Here is a 17,190-nt window from a genome sequence, read left to right as displayed (position 1 = left end):
GGTCCATAATGACGTGTCATACAATGCAAATTATTTTTAGGTTTACTCCAAAATTGTTCCGAATTTCTGAGTCGCGCAAAAAGAGTCGTCAAATTTACTTCCAATTTACCATCTTTGAGGCTTTTTAAGTAACTTTCTGCGGAATACCTTTCAGAAGCATTTGTAACATTCAGGGTGTGATAAATACCTTGGCCAAGCTGACGGATGTTAGCATCATTTAATAAGAAAAATAAATATTGTTGGTTTAATCGAAAACGTGAATCAGCAGATTTTAGTCGTGCTCTAATGTAGTCAAAAGCAGTAAGGGGCACTTTTCTTTGTTCACATTGACCATTATTACCATAAGGATATATATCTGGAAAACATTGTAAATCCAATGTTTTCATTCGATTATCTAATGCTTTTTCATGAACTTTTAACATTTGATACATGTTGGTTGAAGTATCATTCTTTCTTTTATCATGAAGAGGATATATAGTGTATTGTTCATATTGAGACTCTTCTGGATTTAATACTTGTGTTAACATAGCTTTATGCTGAGAGAATTGACTTTCGCTTTTATCAGGATTAAGTTCATTATCAGTAGTCTTTGTCGATTTTGTTGACTGTGATGTTTTATTGTAAGTATGATCATTAAAATTTATATTTGTTTCTTTTTCTAATGACACTGCACTATAGTTATGTTCTTCAATAATATTATTTTCTTCTCTTTTAAAAATGTTACCATTGTTTTCAACTTTTTCACCATTTATCATATTTTCAGAATTTTCATCCTCAGTCGCTTCAAAATGAAATGAAATATTCTTCGAATCTAACCATTCGCGTAACTTTTGAGGGCATTGGGGTAATTTAATTTCAGAGTAATGAACGTTATGACTTTTTAACCATATTAATACTCTAAATATGTTTTCTAAATTAACGATATTCTGCCATATAACTTTTGATTTTGTAGGTAAACTCCGGACTAAAATATATAACTCATGATGTATATTCAAAGGATCAGTAGTTGAACAAATTTTTTTTAGAGTTTTTTCTATTGGCAAGGGAAGATGAAATACTTGACCTTCAAGTTTTTGTACTCGCATAGTCTGAGGTAAATTTTTTTACTAACAGTTCCTAATCTTTTAACTACTTGAAAAGCTTTCGCTCGTTGAATAAGAACTTTTTCATACTCATTTAATGCAAGAATTTTATTTGGAATTTTTCCAACATACATATTGTTCAGTAAACAAGTTGAAGGAACAGTATTAGAACGAATTTTTTTTAAACAATAGTCACAAATAAAATCACTGTTCATAGTTGGATCTTTTTCATTAATAAAATTGATTAAATCATTCCATATATTGTTTGTAATAGGGTTACGCAATTTACTCAATTGAGTGACATCTTTTCTAAAAACTAACTTTTGACAAGATATGCATTTAAAACGAGGTAAATCCAATGACCGTTTTGTAAAAGTTATAAATGCTGCCTTATTTTCAGTTTGGATTTTATCTTCATCTAAACACAACCCTCCGTATTCTTTATCTAAAATATTTCCTTCTTCCTTCATTTTATTAGAAATATTTGTTAAAAATTCTAAATTGCTAGATTCTAATGCCTCATCTAGATTCTTCACATTAAGTAAAAATCTTTTAATTTTATATATAAGTTGCTTTATGTATCGGACAGAAGGAAAATGAGGTGATAACAACTCAATACATATGAATTCTGATTTGCATAAATCGAACGAAGTAAAACAAAAATTGTAGTGACCCAATAAATCTACTACATCTTCAACAGAATGATATATAAATAATTTATCCAAAAATGTTTGAAAATTATTCAAATTTCTTAGCTGTAATTTTTCGAGAAAAATTTTATACCGTACGTATATTTCCATTTCCGTAGTTACTCGACAGTAATAATTACAAAGCCATTTTGTTTTTGCATGACTATCTGTTAACAAAGGTAATATATTGGTAGATTGACCCAATGAATTCATACATATAGTTTGGTTTTCTAACGTTTCAAATTTATAAGATGTTTCATAAAAATAAGGTTCTGTAGTTTGACGATGAAGAGATTGGCCACAAATAGTTTTATATTCATCAATGGTACTTGGGGAATCGGAGGGTAAGTGTGAAAGATGGAATTCGGCTTTCTTCTTTAGAATAAACAAAGTATTTGTCAATGTTTTCATATAAATTTTTCTTTGACACATACACCATTTAACAATCAGTTGTGCTTCTAGGCGTTTTTCTACCAAATTTTTTCCATCAACCTCTGAAGTTAATTTTTGAATATAATATTCAAAAGAATTTATTTTAATAAAATTTTTTTTTGCATTTTCTCGTTGATATTTATTTACAATTTTTTTAGCAATTGATATTTTTTGTTTGTGAATTTTCTTTTCACTAATAGATTGAAAATTTTTATTCGAATAACTCTTACCGTTAATCAATAAGCATTTTTTTAATTTATTATCGTCAGAATCGCTGTCTATATTACTAATTATCTCCTTTGATAATTTTTTAGAAGTAATTGCCTCTTTAGACAATACTTTAGAACTAATTCCCTCTTCAGATAATTTTGTAGGATTTTTTAGATCATTATTATCCACTGACGATGAATTAATTGTTTTTATTGTAGATTGTTTGACCAATAATTGTTTATTATTTGATTTTGTATCATTTTTTTCAACGGTGTGCAGCAATGCACTTTGATTCTTTTTTGTCAATCCTTTATAGTATCGAATGCGTTGATTGTAATTTTTTTTATTTCTCTTTTGTTCGTCTTTTAAGGATGGTAGATTTAAAGTAATACTGTGATCAACAGTCGGAAAATGACTAATTATATTTGACTGGAATATTTTAACCAAATGAGGACGCATAAGACTCTGGTTGTAGATAATGCATTCAGGTTTTTGATTATACAATAGAGATATTGCAAACGCAATAGCAAATACACCACAGTCTGTACCATTATTTTGGTGTTGAACTTTCATGAAAAATGTTGATTTCTCATTAATATCACAGAAAGGATACAAATGTCGCAAAAATAGGATTTGATCATCATTTAATTTAAATGTATTAAGAGAATCATAAATATATATTTTCATTTTATTATAATATGAACATATCCAGTGTTTATCAGTACTGTATATTATTTGTATATGATTTCTCCATTGTGAAACAGGTGTAATTTTTTCAGGTCTTGTCAAATATAATGTGTCACGATGATCATAATCCGAACAATTAGCTAAAATTAATTTGAATTGATATATATGTTCATCTTGCAGCTGATCTCCATTTAAGACCATATTTAGATACTCGTTTCTTAGCATTGGTAAAAGACATGTACTATTAATTTTTTTTTGTTTTTTCGTAGGTGGTTTGTCTTTCAATGTTGTTTCAACTTGTCTTTTTCGTACATTCATTGGTAAATTATTCATTTCTTTTTTTACTTCTGTGATTGTACTTTTTCTTTCATCTACATCGTCCTGTATGAGCTTCTTTTTTATAATGACATTTGAAAATTTATTGTTATGTGACATTGTAGTTTCTATTTTTCTTTTTCTTATATTAATTGATAAATTATTAGTTTTTGAACCTGTGAACTGCTGTAGCTCTTTAGTTTGTTTTGAAGTAGCATTCTTCGCAATATTTAAAATTGGAAACGCATTACTATTATTCATACTCAGTATACTTTTATCTTTTATTTCTATGGAAAGAACTTTTCCTAGATATTCTCCATTGTGTACTTTAGGAAAACAAGTTATGTTATTACGTTGGAATATCTTTATTAAATGACGACGCATTTCACTATGATCATAACAAAATTCAGCTTCTATTGGCCACTCTCGTAAAGTCAGTGAAGTTGCAAATGCTATTGCATAAACTCCACAATCATAATGATTTGGTTGTCTTTGGAAATCGGGGAACTCAACAGCATTCGCACTGAATTCAAAGTCGGGATATAATCTTTCTAAAACAATTCGATGGTTTTTGTGAAGTTTTTTTTTGTTTGCTGAATCAAAAATATAAATTTTATGAGTATCATAATAACTACAAACCCAATGATCCATACCATGTTTCTCATTATCGCAATGGAAATACTCTGTTTCACGGCTATGTAAAATTTGAATATGTAATTTATTAACATCTAATTTCTCAATTAATTCAGGACATTGCACATGCCAAGATTCTCGAAAAGCATATTGAAATTGTCTATAAAGAAGCAACGCAAAATAATCTATGTGTGTGTCTTCTAATAATTGATTACTGATGATATTCAAATAGTCTGACTCTTTTAAAGGAAACATTTTTCAAGTCAAATAGGGTATAAATAAGTAAAAAATAGTCAAAAACTATAAAATAAGTTTATGAATAAAAAATTCCAAATTTTATTACTTAAATATTTAATTGTTTTATTTAACAATAATGGATATTTACATGTAATACGAATAATATTAATATTAATAATAATAATAATAATAATAATACTAAGTCTTAAGAATTAATAAGTATTTCTTAACTTTTGAACTCCAAGAAATAAAGTATTTGTTAATTTTTCTTTAATTTGTCACTGCTAACAATTAAATTATAAATGTCGATCTGCCTAAAATTTATTTATTATTGAGCTTGTCGCACTGCTGACAATTTATTTATTATTAAATTTGTCACACTGCTGACAATTTGCTTATTTATTATTGAGCTTGTCGTACTGCTGACAATTATTTATTATTGTTGAACTTGTCGCACTGCTGACAATTTATTTATTATTGAACTTGTCGCACCGCTGACAATTGATTTATTATTTAACTTGTCGCTCTGCTGACAATTTATTTATTATTGAACTTGTCGCACCGCTGACAATTGATTTATTATTTAACTTGTCGCTCTGCTGACAATTTATTTATTATTTAACATGTCGCACAGCTGACAGTTGTTAAGAATATTTTGTTGTTCTGCTGTCAATTTATTTATTATTGAACTTGTCGCACCGCTGACAATTGATTTATTATTTAACTTGTCGCACTGCTGACAATTTATTTATTATTGAACTTGTCGCACCGCTGACAATTGATTTATTATTTAACTTGTCGCTCTGCTGACAATTTATTTATTATTTAACTTGTCGCTCTGCTGACAATTTATTTATTATTTAACTTGTCGCACAGCTGACAGTTGTTAAGAATATTTTGTTGTTCTGCTGTCAATTTATTTATTATTGATCTTGTCGCACTGCTGACAATTTATTTATTTATTATTGTCGCACTGCTGACAGCTGATGATATGAATTCGTCGCACTTCTGAAAATTATTTTCTAATTTGAATTTGTGTAGTAAATATTAAAATTTTTTGATAGTAATTATAATAATAATAATAATAATAATAATAATAATTATTATTATTATAATACAATATATATAGAAATGTATATAATTAATAATAATTATAATTATAATACAATATATATAATTGTATATAATTAATACTATTATTATTATGATTAATATATATCAAAAATTTAACTAAACTCACAAACAATTATCTATAATTATTGTGTATATTTATTATTTTTATTGACGGGGACTCTCGTTTTTTGAATAAACGTTTATAAAACTATCAAAGCAAGTGTCACCGCAAATAAGAAATAAGAATAACAATATAATACGATAACTATAGAAACTAATCTTATGGATTCATGATTTTTTCCCGTAGCTCGATCTAACGTCACGAAAAAATCTTTAGTTGATGCCAACCTAATATCATATTTAATCGTTGTAATATATACAATCAGCGTTATACATATTCCTTTTCCATGCATTTCCTCTTCAGGAAATACATGGATGAAGGAATACTAGGAATACATAACGCTGACTATGGATCGCTATGTATATATTATAAACGCTGACTATGGAGTGCTATGTATATATTATAATACGCCGACTTATTATGATTATATTCGAATTATTTGATTACTTCGTATGTTGTCAGAGGGCGTAAACAATTCTCTTTATAAAGTTACAAGTCCTTCGACGTCACTACGGTCAATTTTACACTTAGTAAAGAAAATATACAAATATAAATATACATGAAGATCATGAAATCTGCTATTGATAGTTGCGGGAAAATTCAAAAATTTAAAGACAATTATAATTATAAAAATTAAATTTTAATATTAGAAATTATATAGTAATTATAATAGTAATTCGTAATTATAATAGTCGTACAGAATTTTAATTCAAAATTAGCATAAGAATTTTGATTTTAATTTTCAATAATTGATTCAATAATTTAAACTCGGACATTATTATAGTGATACTGAAATTGACAGACAACTAAAAGTTTTCTTTCTTGCGAATAAAAGTTTTTTGAGAAAATTGTTTATGCAGAAATTAAAAAAAAACATTTTCTTATTATAATTGACTTGTTATTAACCTAAAAAATTTTCAGATGTCAGCTGTTTTGAGCATCATAAAATTTATAATTAAATATAGTTCCGTTCATAAATCTTCAGGTTTTTTAATATTAAAAAAGATCGTATTATAAAAATACTACCTAAAATAATGTAAGGTAAAAGCCCCTATTATTGACATGTTGTTTTATTTTATTGATTATTTAATCAATTTTATGATTAAATCACAATAAACATTGCTTTTTATCAATTTTTAGAAATTTTTTAGTAAGAAAAAAGTAAAATTTGATGCCTGGGTTTTAATTATAAACTGCAAAAAAATTTTATTTTTCTGAATAGACCACTACGGCTAGTTTATTTAAAATTTCTTAACAATTTCGTTAAGAGAGAGTGTATTTTAAATAGCGAATTTTTCTATATAATTCTGATGTAAGCCTATCATCCGAAATTATTTGAGGTTATTTAAACTCTAAATAATCTTAGATTTATTGTTTTAAACTGATAAATTTTAATTATGATTTAAAAATAGCGGGTGTCAATAATAGGTACATATAAATTAACATGTGTCTAACTAGCGACAGCCTACAATTTTAATAAACTTAACCGTTTTAACATACATAGCGGATTTGTTGACATGTTGTCTCGCGTAATTTTTATAATAAAAAAAGAATTGTCTGAACAAAATATTGTTGTTTACTATTAAATAATAAATTATATTCGAAGTTTAAATTTCAATTAAACCTGAATAATAAGGTTGACACCTGTCAATAATAGGGTCTATGGGTGTCATTAGTTGGCTCCGATACCATTTCCCCGTCAATAATACCTACACTTGAGATGCTGATTTCAAATTAATATATTTGTCATTTAATTAACGATTATTTAAGTATAAAAATTAAAATACAAAAGTTGATGAATCTAAAAAGTGTCTAATACCAAAAAAAAATTAGTAAGATTAATTTGAATACGGTTAAAAAATTCAAATGTTCGCCGTCACTCTTAAAGTGTCAATAATGGGGGCTCTTACCTTATGTCAATTACAAAGATATTCTTAGCATTTAATTAAACAATTGGATGATGTAGGTATATTATGATCTACAGAGATATAGATACATAAAACAGATACTGCTAATAAAAGCATGTTATTATCAAAGTTAAACAATACTTGTTTTATTTTATTTTCCCTCACGGTTTCGGAAATACCGTAAAGATTCGGTATTTATACGATATAAATGCTGTATTTTTACCGTAATACTTCAGTTATTTTAGCCATTTTTTTTATCGAATTATTACGAAAAAACTACGAAATTAATTCAGAATATTTACGGCAATACAATAGAAAAATTACGGTATATTAACAGCATTTAAACCGTAAATGTACTGCATAATTACTATATATCTGCGGTACTATTGCAGCAAAAAACAGGAAAAGAACATCCCTACTTTCTATTACCAGCAAAATACCAAAAATATGCTGCTTTATTATTATTTTTCGATAGCCTAAAATTTTTTTTTATAACATTATAAATTATCATGAATAATTTTTAAGAGGTTGATAAATTAATTTCTCTGATTTTATTATTATTATCATTTTTTTTAGTCCAGACCGGGATTCGAACCCGGATCATCTAGTTACGCGCCGAAGGCTCTAGCAGTTGAGCTATCAGAGACACTATCCGTATCTATTTACTCAGTCACCTAATAAGGACTCACCGAGTAATGAACACAACCGTCCATCTTACCGTAGAAAGCATTATATCTTTAATTATATCAGTATAATCGCAGTAAAATTGCAGTATATCTTTGGTATTTTTACTGTAGAAATACCATTTTATTATTGTTAAATTATAGTAATATTATAGTTAATACATAAATTTTTTACGGTAAAAGTTCTAGAGTTTTACGGTAATTTTATCGTATTATTTCTGAAATTTGCAGCAAAAGTACGGTAAAAATGCTGTATAACTATAGTAAAAAAACTGGCCGAAATAACTACAAAAATACCGTATTATTTCACAATTATAACGGTAAATTTATGGTTAACGCAATTATACCGAAAATTTACGGTATTTCAAAAACCGCGAGGGTTCAAATTTTATTATTTTTCACCAAAAATTTTAAATTAACATATTAAATTTAACATTAGATTAACATTAGATTAACATTAGATTAACATTAAATAATTAAAGTAATAAGCTGTTAGAAAAACAATTGAATAGAGTCAAAAGATAATTTCTTGCGGCAAAAAAATAATAATTTTAGAGTTTCATTGTCACAAGTCAAAACGATAAATTCTTGAAACAACTAAAATTATAAGTAAGGTAAAAGCCCCAATATATGATCATGTACCAGTATATGATCACTCCATGTATTTGTATACCTATATTTATGAATATAGATATACAAATACATGGAGTGATCATATACTGGTACGTGATCATCTATTGGGGCTTTTACCTTAGTTAAATAAATTTATAAATTTTTTTGAATCAAGAATTTTTTCACTTAAATCATGACAATGAAACTCATCAAAATATTTTTTTTGGACCAGAAATCATCTTTTGGATCTATTCAATTATACTTTAGGTCAAATAAAAATTAAATTTTCCATAGTTGGTTCTTCCTCTTCCTCTTCTACTCCTATTATTAAATTGTTGACCCATTCCACGATAATCTCTCCTTCTGCCGCTGCCTCTTTTATTGTCATTGCCCCTCCCGTTGCCTTCCTTCTCTTTCTCCTTGTCTTTTTCTTCTCCCCGACGTTGAGATTGGCTGGCGTTTTTACGCCCCCGCCAATTTCCACGACTTCGGCCGGCTGCCGAATTTCGACGACTATTTTCTAAAAAAATAATTTTAAAAAATTTAATTAAAATTTAATGAAAAAGTTTTATGAAAGTTTATACCTTTTCGAGAAAGAACAGAGCGCCTATCATCCTCATCATCATCATTTTCTTTATCATCATTTTTCTCTAGTGGTGGTGCCGAAGAGCTAGCTGAAGACGGTGGTGGTACCGAAGAGTTCATTAGAGGCGGTGGTGGCTGAGAATTTCGTGGAGGTGGCGGTGGCAATGAATTTAATAATAAAGGTGCAGCCGCTGATACCGATGATAGGCCAGGAAACGGTGTAGGTTGGCGCGCACCCGCTAACAGGGATAAATCACCTGGTTGCTGTTGATTGCCATAGGTTGGTGGTGGCTGTACAGTGGTTAGTTGTGGCATACCATAACCATGTGGTAACCATGAGTAACCCCCTGGTTGAGATGGTGGATAAAATTCCGGTGCCCACATCGACTGCAGACTATGATAAGCTGACATTGATATTTGGAATTGATTAACAGCTTCCGGTGCCAGCGGGGGCTGCTGATAATGATTAGCTGCTGCTGGTAGCTGCGGCGGTTGACTATTGTCAACTGTTCTTGATGGCTGTAGCTGCTGGCTATTATCAGCCCTCGGTAGCAGTGGGAGCTGCTGATCATTAGATGCTGGTGGTGGTGGCTGCAGCGGTTGATTATTGTCAACTGCAGCTGATGGCTGTGGCTGCTGATTATTATCAGTCCTCGGTGGCAACGGGGGCTGCTGATGATCATTAGCTGCTGCTGGTGGTGGCTGCAGCGGTTGATTATTGTCAACTGCAGCTGATGGCTGTGGCTGCTGATTATTATCAGTCCTCGGTGGCAGCGGGGGCAGCTGATGATCATTAGCTGCTGCTGGTGGTGGCTGCAGCGGTTGATTATTGTCAACTGCAGCTGATGGCTGTGGCTGCTGATTATTATCAGTCCTCGGTGGCAGCGGGGGCTGCTGATGATCATTAGCTGCTGCTGGTGGTGGCTGCAGCGGTTGATTATTGTCAACTGCAGCTGATGGCTGTGGCTGCTGATTATTATCAGTCCTCTGTGGCAGCGGGGGCTGCTGATTATCATTAGCTGTTGCTTGTGATACTTGCTGCGGCGGTGGTGGTGGGAGCCACCAATTCAATTGTGCAGAGTTATAGGGCACCTGACAACGAACCCCATGACTGTGTGCAAGTTGGTTGTAATACGCAACTGCCCTTTGGGCTTGTGTCATGGCGCTGTATAGCTCATTATTGACTACATCTGAAATGAATGAAAAAGATTATTAAAATATTATCATAATATTTGTTAAAATACTTATAAATTTATATTATATTATATTTATTTATATTATATTTATTTATTTATATTTATTTATTTATATTATATTTATTTATTTATATTATATTTATTTATTTTATATTATATTTATTCATATTATATTTATTTATTTATACTATATTTATTTATTTATTTATATTTTATTTATTTATTTTTTTATATTTTATTTATTTATTTATATTATATTTATTTATTTTATATTATATTTATTTATATTATATTTATTTATTTATATTATATTTATTTATTTATATTATATTTATTTTTTTATTTATATTCTCTTTATTTATTTATTTATTTATATTATATTATATTTATTTATTTATTTATATTATATTTATTTATTTATTTATTTATATTATATTTCTTTATTTATTTATTAATATTATATTTATTCATTTATTTATATTATATTTATTTATTCATATTATATTTATTTTTTTATTTATATTATATTTATTTATTTATTTATTCATATTCTTTTTATTTATTTCTATTATATTTATTTATTTATATTATATTTATTTATTTATATTATATTTATTTATTTATTTATTTATATTATATTTATTTATTTATTTATTTATATTATATTTATTTATTTTTTATTTATTTATTTATTTATATTATATTTATATTTATTTATTTATTAATATTATATTTATTTATTTATTTATATTATATTTATTTATTTATTTATATTATATTTATTTATTTATATTATATTTATTTATTTATATTATATTTATTTATTTATTTATATTAATATTATATTTATTTATTTATTTATATTATATTTATTTATTTATTTATATTATATTTATTTATTTATTTATATTATATTTATTTATTTATATTATATTTATTTATTTATTTACATTATATTTCTTTATTTATTTTTTTATTTATATTATATTTATTTATTTATATTATATTTATTTATTTATATTATATTTATTTATTTATTTATATTATATTTATTTATTTATCTTATATTTAGTTATTTATATTATATTTATTTATTTATTTATTCATATTATATTTATTTATTTATATTATATTTATTTATTTATATTATATTTATTTATTTATTTATATTATATTTATTTATTTATTTATTTATATTATATTTATTTATTTATTGTATATTATATTTATTATTTATATTATATTTATTTATTTATTTATATTATATTTCTTTATTTATTTATTAATATTATATTTATTCATTTATTTATATTATATTTATTTATTCATATTATATTTATTTTTTTATTTATATTATATTTATTTATTTATATTATATTTTATTGTTATTTATTTATTAATATTATATTATATTTATTTATTTATATTATATTTATTTATTTATTTATATTATATTTCTTTATTTATTTATTAATATTATATTTATTCATTTATTTATATTATATTTATTTATTTATATTATATTTATTTATATTATATTTATTTATTTATTTATATTATATTGATTCATTTATATTATATTATATTTATTTATTTATTTATATTATATTTATTTATTTATTTATATTATATTTATTTTATTTATTTATATTATATTTATTTATTTATATTATATTATATTTATTTATTTATATTATATTTATTTATTTATTTATTTATATTATATTTATTTATTTATTTATATTATATTTATTTATTTATATTATATTTATTTATTTATGTTATATTTATTTTTTTATTTATATTATATTTATTTATTTATATTATATTTATTTATTTATTTATACTATATTTATTTATTTATTTATATTATATTTATTCATTTATTTATATTATATTTATTTATTTATTTATATTATATTTATTTATTTATATTATATTTATTTATTTATTTATTTATATTATATTTATTTATTTATATTATATTATATTTATTTATTTATATTATATTTATTTTTATTTATATTATATTTATTTATTTATATTATATTATATTTATTTTTTGATTTATATAATATTTAGTTATTTTTATTATGTTTATTTATTTATTTATATTATATTTATTTATTTATTTATTTATATTATATTATATTTATTTATTTATTTATATTATATTTATTTATTTATTTATATTATATTTATTTATATTATATTTATTTATTTATATTATATTTATTTTTTGATTTATATAATATTTATTTATTTATATTATTTTTATTTATTTATATTATATTATATTTATTTATTTATTTATTTATATTTATTTTATTTATTTATATTATATTTATTTATTTATATTATATTTATTTATTTAAATTATATTTATTTTTTATTTATATAATATTTATTTATTTATATTATTCTTTTTATTATACTTATGTTATTGTTATTTTTACTATGACACGTAAATTATCAAAGTTTAAAATAGAATTATAATAGATAAAATTATTTACTTGATGGATTTGGTCTTTTAGAATTCATCTTGGATGCGAAAATCTGAAAAAAAGAATAATTAAAAATAAATATATTACAAGTTTAAAAATTTCATTTTAGTTTAAGTTTATTCTAGTAATAAATAACAATAAACATTCAATTTAATCAACTTTCAATTATTTGATTTATGTTTAATTTATCAATTTATGAAAAAAAAATTACAATAAAACTCATTTCTTTTACTTACGTGTTTTGTTACAATGCGACCGGCTCCCGTAGCAATGTCCTTTGAAAGACTTAACAAACAATAATCACCTACATTCACACTCATTCTTTACACTTTATTGAATATCGATTGCCACGCCTACTACCAGAAAAATCATTGAACCTGTCAATAATGAAGAGAAAGCTAATTCTGCGGTAATTTATAGTTAAATAAATCTGTTCCCATAAATTACCAATTACTAGCTGGGTTGAATGACAGGTTCTATTATTATAAAAATACTAATTTTTACACTTTATTGAATATCGACTGCCACGCCTACTACCAGAAAAATCATTGAACCTGTCAATAATGAAGAGAAAGCAAATTCTGCGGTAATTTATTTTTGAATAAGTCTTCCTATTAATTACCAATTACTAGCTGGTTTAGACAACAGGTTCTATTGTTATAAAAATATTAATAATAACAATGTTAATTTTATTCAAATACAATATTAAATACTTATGATATAAATAATATATGAATGAATATGATATAAATACTTATGAATAATAATTACAATAACAATAATAATGTCCAAATTAAAATTATTACTTTAGTTTACGGAATAATACCAATAACAATAAAATTAATATTTAATTTTTTCATGCCTACTTTTAGATTTGACTTTGCACATGATTTTACAAATGATAAAAAATAGTAATAATTAGAATTTAAATGAGACGCTTTCGTATAAATTTTTTAATTTAATTCATCGCGGATTTCATTAATTAAATAATAAAAATCATAATAATTAATGTTAAATTTTTCATGATTTTTTTAAATAGAAATAATAATAACGATAAACGATTAATAATATATAATAATAATAATAATAATAATAATAATAATAATAATAATAATAATAATAATAATAATAATAATAATAATAATAATAATTATAATAATAAATTTTTTATTATTATAATTATTATTATTATTATTATTATTATTATTATTATTATTATTATTATTATTATTATTATTATTATTATTATTATTATTATTATGTATTATTGTGTGTGTATTATTATTATTATTATTGTGTATGTATGTGTGTATGTATTATTATTGTGTGTTATTATTATTATTATTATCATTGTTATTATCATAGAAAGATATAATTGAGCTGTTAGATTTGAATCCTCGCGCGCTTTACGAGGCAGTGACAAATTCAAAGTCTATTTTTTAAGTAGTAATGGGACATGTTATTAATCGCAGATAGGTGTCGCTTATTTTGAGTCGTAGATAAGTAGCTAACTTTAGACAGGAGGCAGAATTTACCCAATATTATACAATACATGTTAAAGTATTAATAAACATGTTGAAGTCTTAATAATATTTGGTTCATTTAATTTAATTTCAAGTTTTTCGTGTTCTTTAGAGTAGAGATAACAATGAAAATGATATTAATATTACTATCGATATAAATGTCAATTTTTTTATTTCAACACAATAACGACTACTATTAATTCTTGTGAATATGGTAAAATTTTAAATAAAAATGTCTAATGTAAACATACAAGCGCTTTTAAAATAAACTATAACTAGTGTTATTAATACGTTAAATTTTAGGATACTGTCTAAACAAAAAATAATAATAATATAAATTTCAACAATTATATTGATAAAAACAATAGAAACAATAAAATAATTGTTAGAAACAATAAAAATAAATAATAACAGTAATACTAATAATAATAATTCTAAAAATAATAAGTGTTATTATTATGATTATTCATGAAGTCCCAATTATGTTTTTATAAATTTTAATTCTTCCGCGATTTTCAAAGTAATAATAATGATTTATGTTATATTGGTGATAATGGTACTGATATTAAAAGAAATACTTTCGTAACTATTATAAAATTTCGAATTTCTCCGGTTTTTATACGAAATAATAAATAAAAATTCAAGTTTTACATGTTTTGAATTTTTTTTTTTAGAAAAGAATTTTTTCAAGAAACTTAAAGGCAGTTACAAATCCGATTCCATACACTTTTGGACTGTAAGTATAATTGAATACGCTAATATTTCCAGATAGGTGTTGCTAGTTTTAAATTTTAAAATGCGGGGCAGTGAGGCAGTGTATTTTAAACGTTTTGTACAATTTATGTAAGTGATAGCAAGCTGCGCTGCCTGGTGAGTGTAAACGCAAGCTGTTAATGTTGTTTTTCGTTAGAGTGTTCCATCTTATTTAGGATTTCTATACATTCTCATTTTTATATAATCTATGAACCTGCTCTTTTCTCATCAGAAAAAAGTCAGGATCTAAAATTCTGCGGCGCTATAGTATGTGCTGATTAATTTTTTAAAAATTAGCTAGCGTAATAAATATAAAAAATAAACACTGCTTAATAACAGGATTACAAGGTATAATCTACTAAAATAAAATGTCATTTGGCAACGAAGATTTAAAATTAAAAAAAAAAAATCTGTAACCCTAAATAAGTGTTATGACTACAGTATATAATTCGGCAGTCTGTCGCCCCGTTCAGACGTTGTGAACGGGACTTGGCGTCAAATTCTGCCGGATTGGCGTGGATTATGATGATGAACATTTGTCTGCAAGGAATATTTTAAAACAATATTCGAAAGAAGATGATTTTTGATGATTATGCGGACGATTATGAAGGTGAAGAATATTAGATTTTTTAGATATTAAAATATCCCCGTGGACTATTCCTCAACTATGATTACTACCACTGGAGCTGAGAATGTAGATGTCCAATACTGAACTTTGTCCGCAAATATGTACTTGGAACAGTATTATGGTAAATCAAATTTATTCCAGTGACTTGTATCAGTCTAGCAGCATAACTGAGAACTAATGAGGACTAACTTAGACAAGAAAGAAAAGTAAAGAAAATTTAACGGCAAGGATCCTCGTATTGTCCAGATAGCTTACTTACGTGAAAAAGAAGAAGCTTACAAGTACTTTAGGTACTAATAGTAGAACCCAAATCGACAGACGGTGAATTAAAAATAATTTATAAGAAGTAGACGTTAGAAGCAGTCACAGGAACTATTTTTTTACGAAAAATATTTACGAAGAGAATAAAAAAATTAAATAATTACAAGGTAAAAAAAGGTAGGTATTGTGAGTAGTGGTACGATTAAGGTAAATATAACACTATTAAACCATTTACTATTGATCGAATAGAAACTAAAAACCATTTTTTCAGGTGACTGGAGTTGTGACTATCTTTGATTCAAGGAGTAATACATCAGATGAGGGTACTAAACAAGATGAAAACCTAGATAAAAATCTAGAATTAAGCAAATACATAGTGTCGTGTGAACCAGGTGATTATTTTAAAAAATTAAATCAGAGATTTTATCTCAATGGGTAAAAGGTTTTGTCTGGGCGGGCATATTTCTCGTGAGGAGACTTAAATTTTTTTACTAAGTGTAAAATTTAATTGTTAAGCGAAATTGAGCTCAAAGACATAGTCACTTGAACCGGGTGATTATTCTAAAAATTTTACTCTGAGATTTTAACTCTATTAGTAATAAGTATTGTCTGGGCGGGCTTATTTCTCGTAAGGAGACTTACATTTTTGTACCAAGTGTAAAATTTAATTTAGAAGCAAATTGAGCTGAAACATATAGTCATGTGAACATGGTGATTATTTCTCAAATTTAATTCTGAGATTTTATCTCAATTAGTAATAAGATTTGTCTGGGGGGGCTAACTTCCCTTGAGGAGGCTTAAATTTTTTTTACCAAGTGTAAAATTAAATTTGAAATGGAATTCAGCCAAAATATGTTGTCATGTGACGCAGTTGTTTATTTTAAGAATTTAAGGCGGTCAGTAATAAGTACTACTCAAGAAAATTTGTAAAAATTGGTTGCTAGGTTAAAATTTTTATGACTAAGTCAAAAATTGAGTTTAAAAGGAGATTGAGCTGGAGTATTTAGTAATGTGAACCA

The 17,190-nt window shown here is 24.8% G+C and overlaps 1 protein-coding gene across 1 annotated transcript; it reads right to left on the bottom strand.

The window, feature by feature from the left end:
* Positions 1–8,907: 8,907 nt before the first annotated feature.
* On the bottom strand, positions 8,908–13,648 carry LOC123273880 (spore coat assembly protein ExsA-like). Its single transcript, XM_044741359.1, has 4 exons — positions 13,243–13,648; positions 13,016–13,058; positions 9,306–10,496; positions 8,908–9,241 (listed from the first exon to the last, which is right to left on the bottom strand). The coding sequence occupies exons 1-4, from the start codon at positions 13,324–13,326 to the stop codon at positions 8,985–8,987; spliced, it is 1,575 nt and encodes a 524-aa protein (XP_044597294.1). The 5' UTR covers positions 13,327–13,648; the 3' UTR covers positions 8,908–8,984.
* Between the last annotated feature and the right edge of the window lie 3,542 nt (positions 13,649–17,190).

This window comes from Cotesia glomerata, unplaced genomic scaffold (assembly GCF_020080835.1).
Source record: "Cotesia glomerata isolate CgM1 unplaced genomic scaffold, MPM_Cglom_v2.3 scaffold_150, whole genome shotgun sequence".
NCBI classification, from domain to species: domain Eukaryota; kingdom Metazoa; phylum Arthropoda; class Insecta; order Hymenoptera; family Braconidae; genus Cotesia; species Cotesia glomerata.
This window is presented reverse-complemented; position numbering and strand designations above follow the sequence as displayed.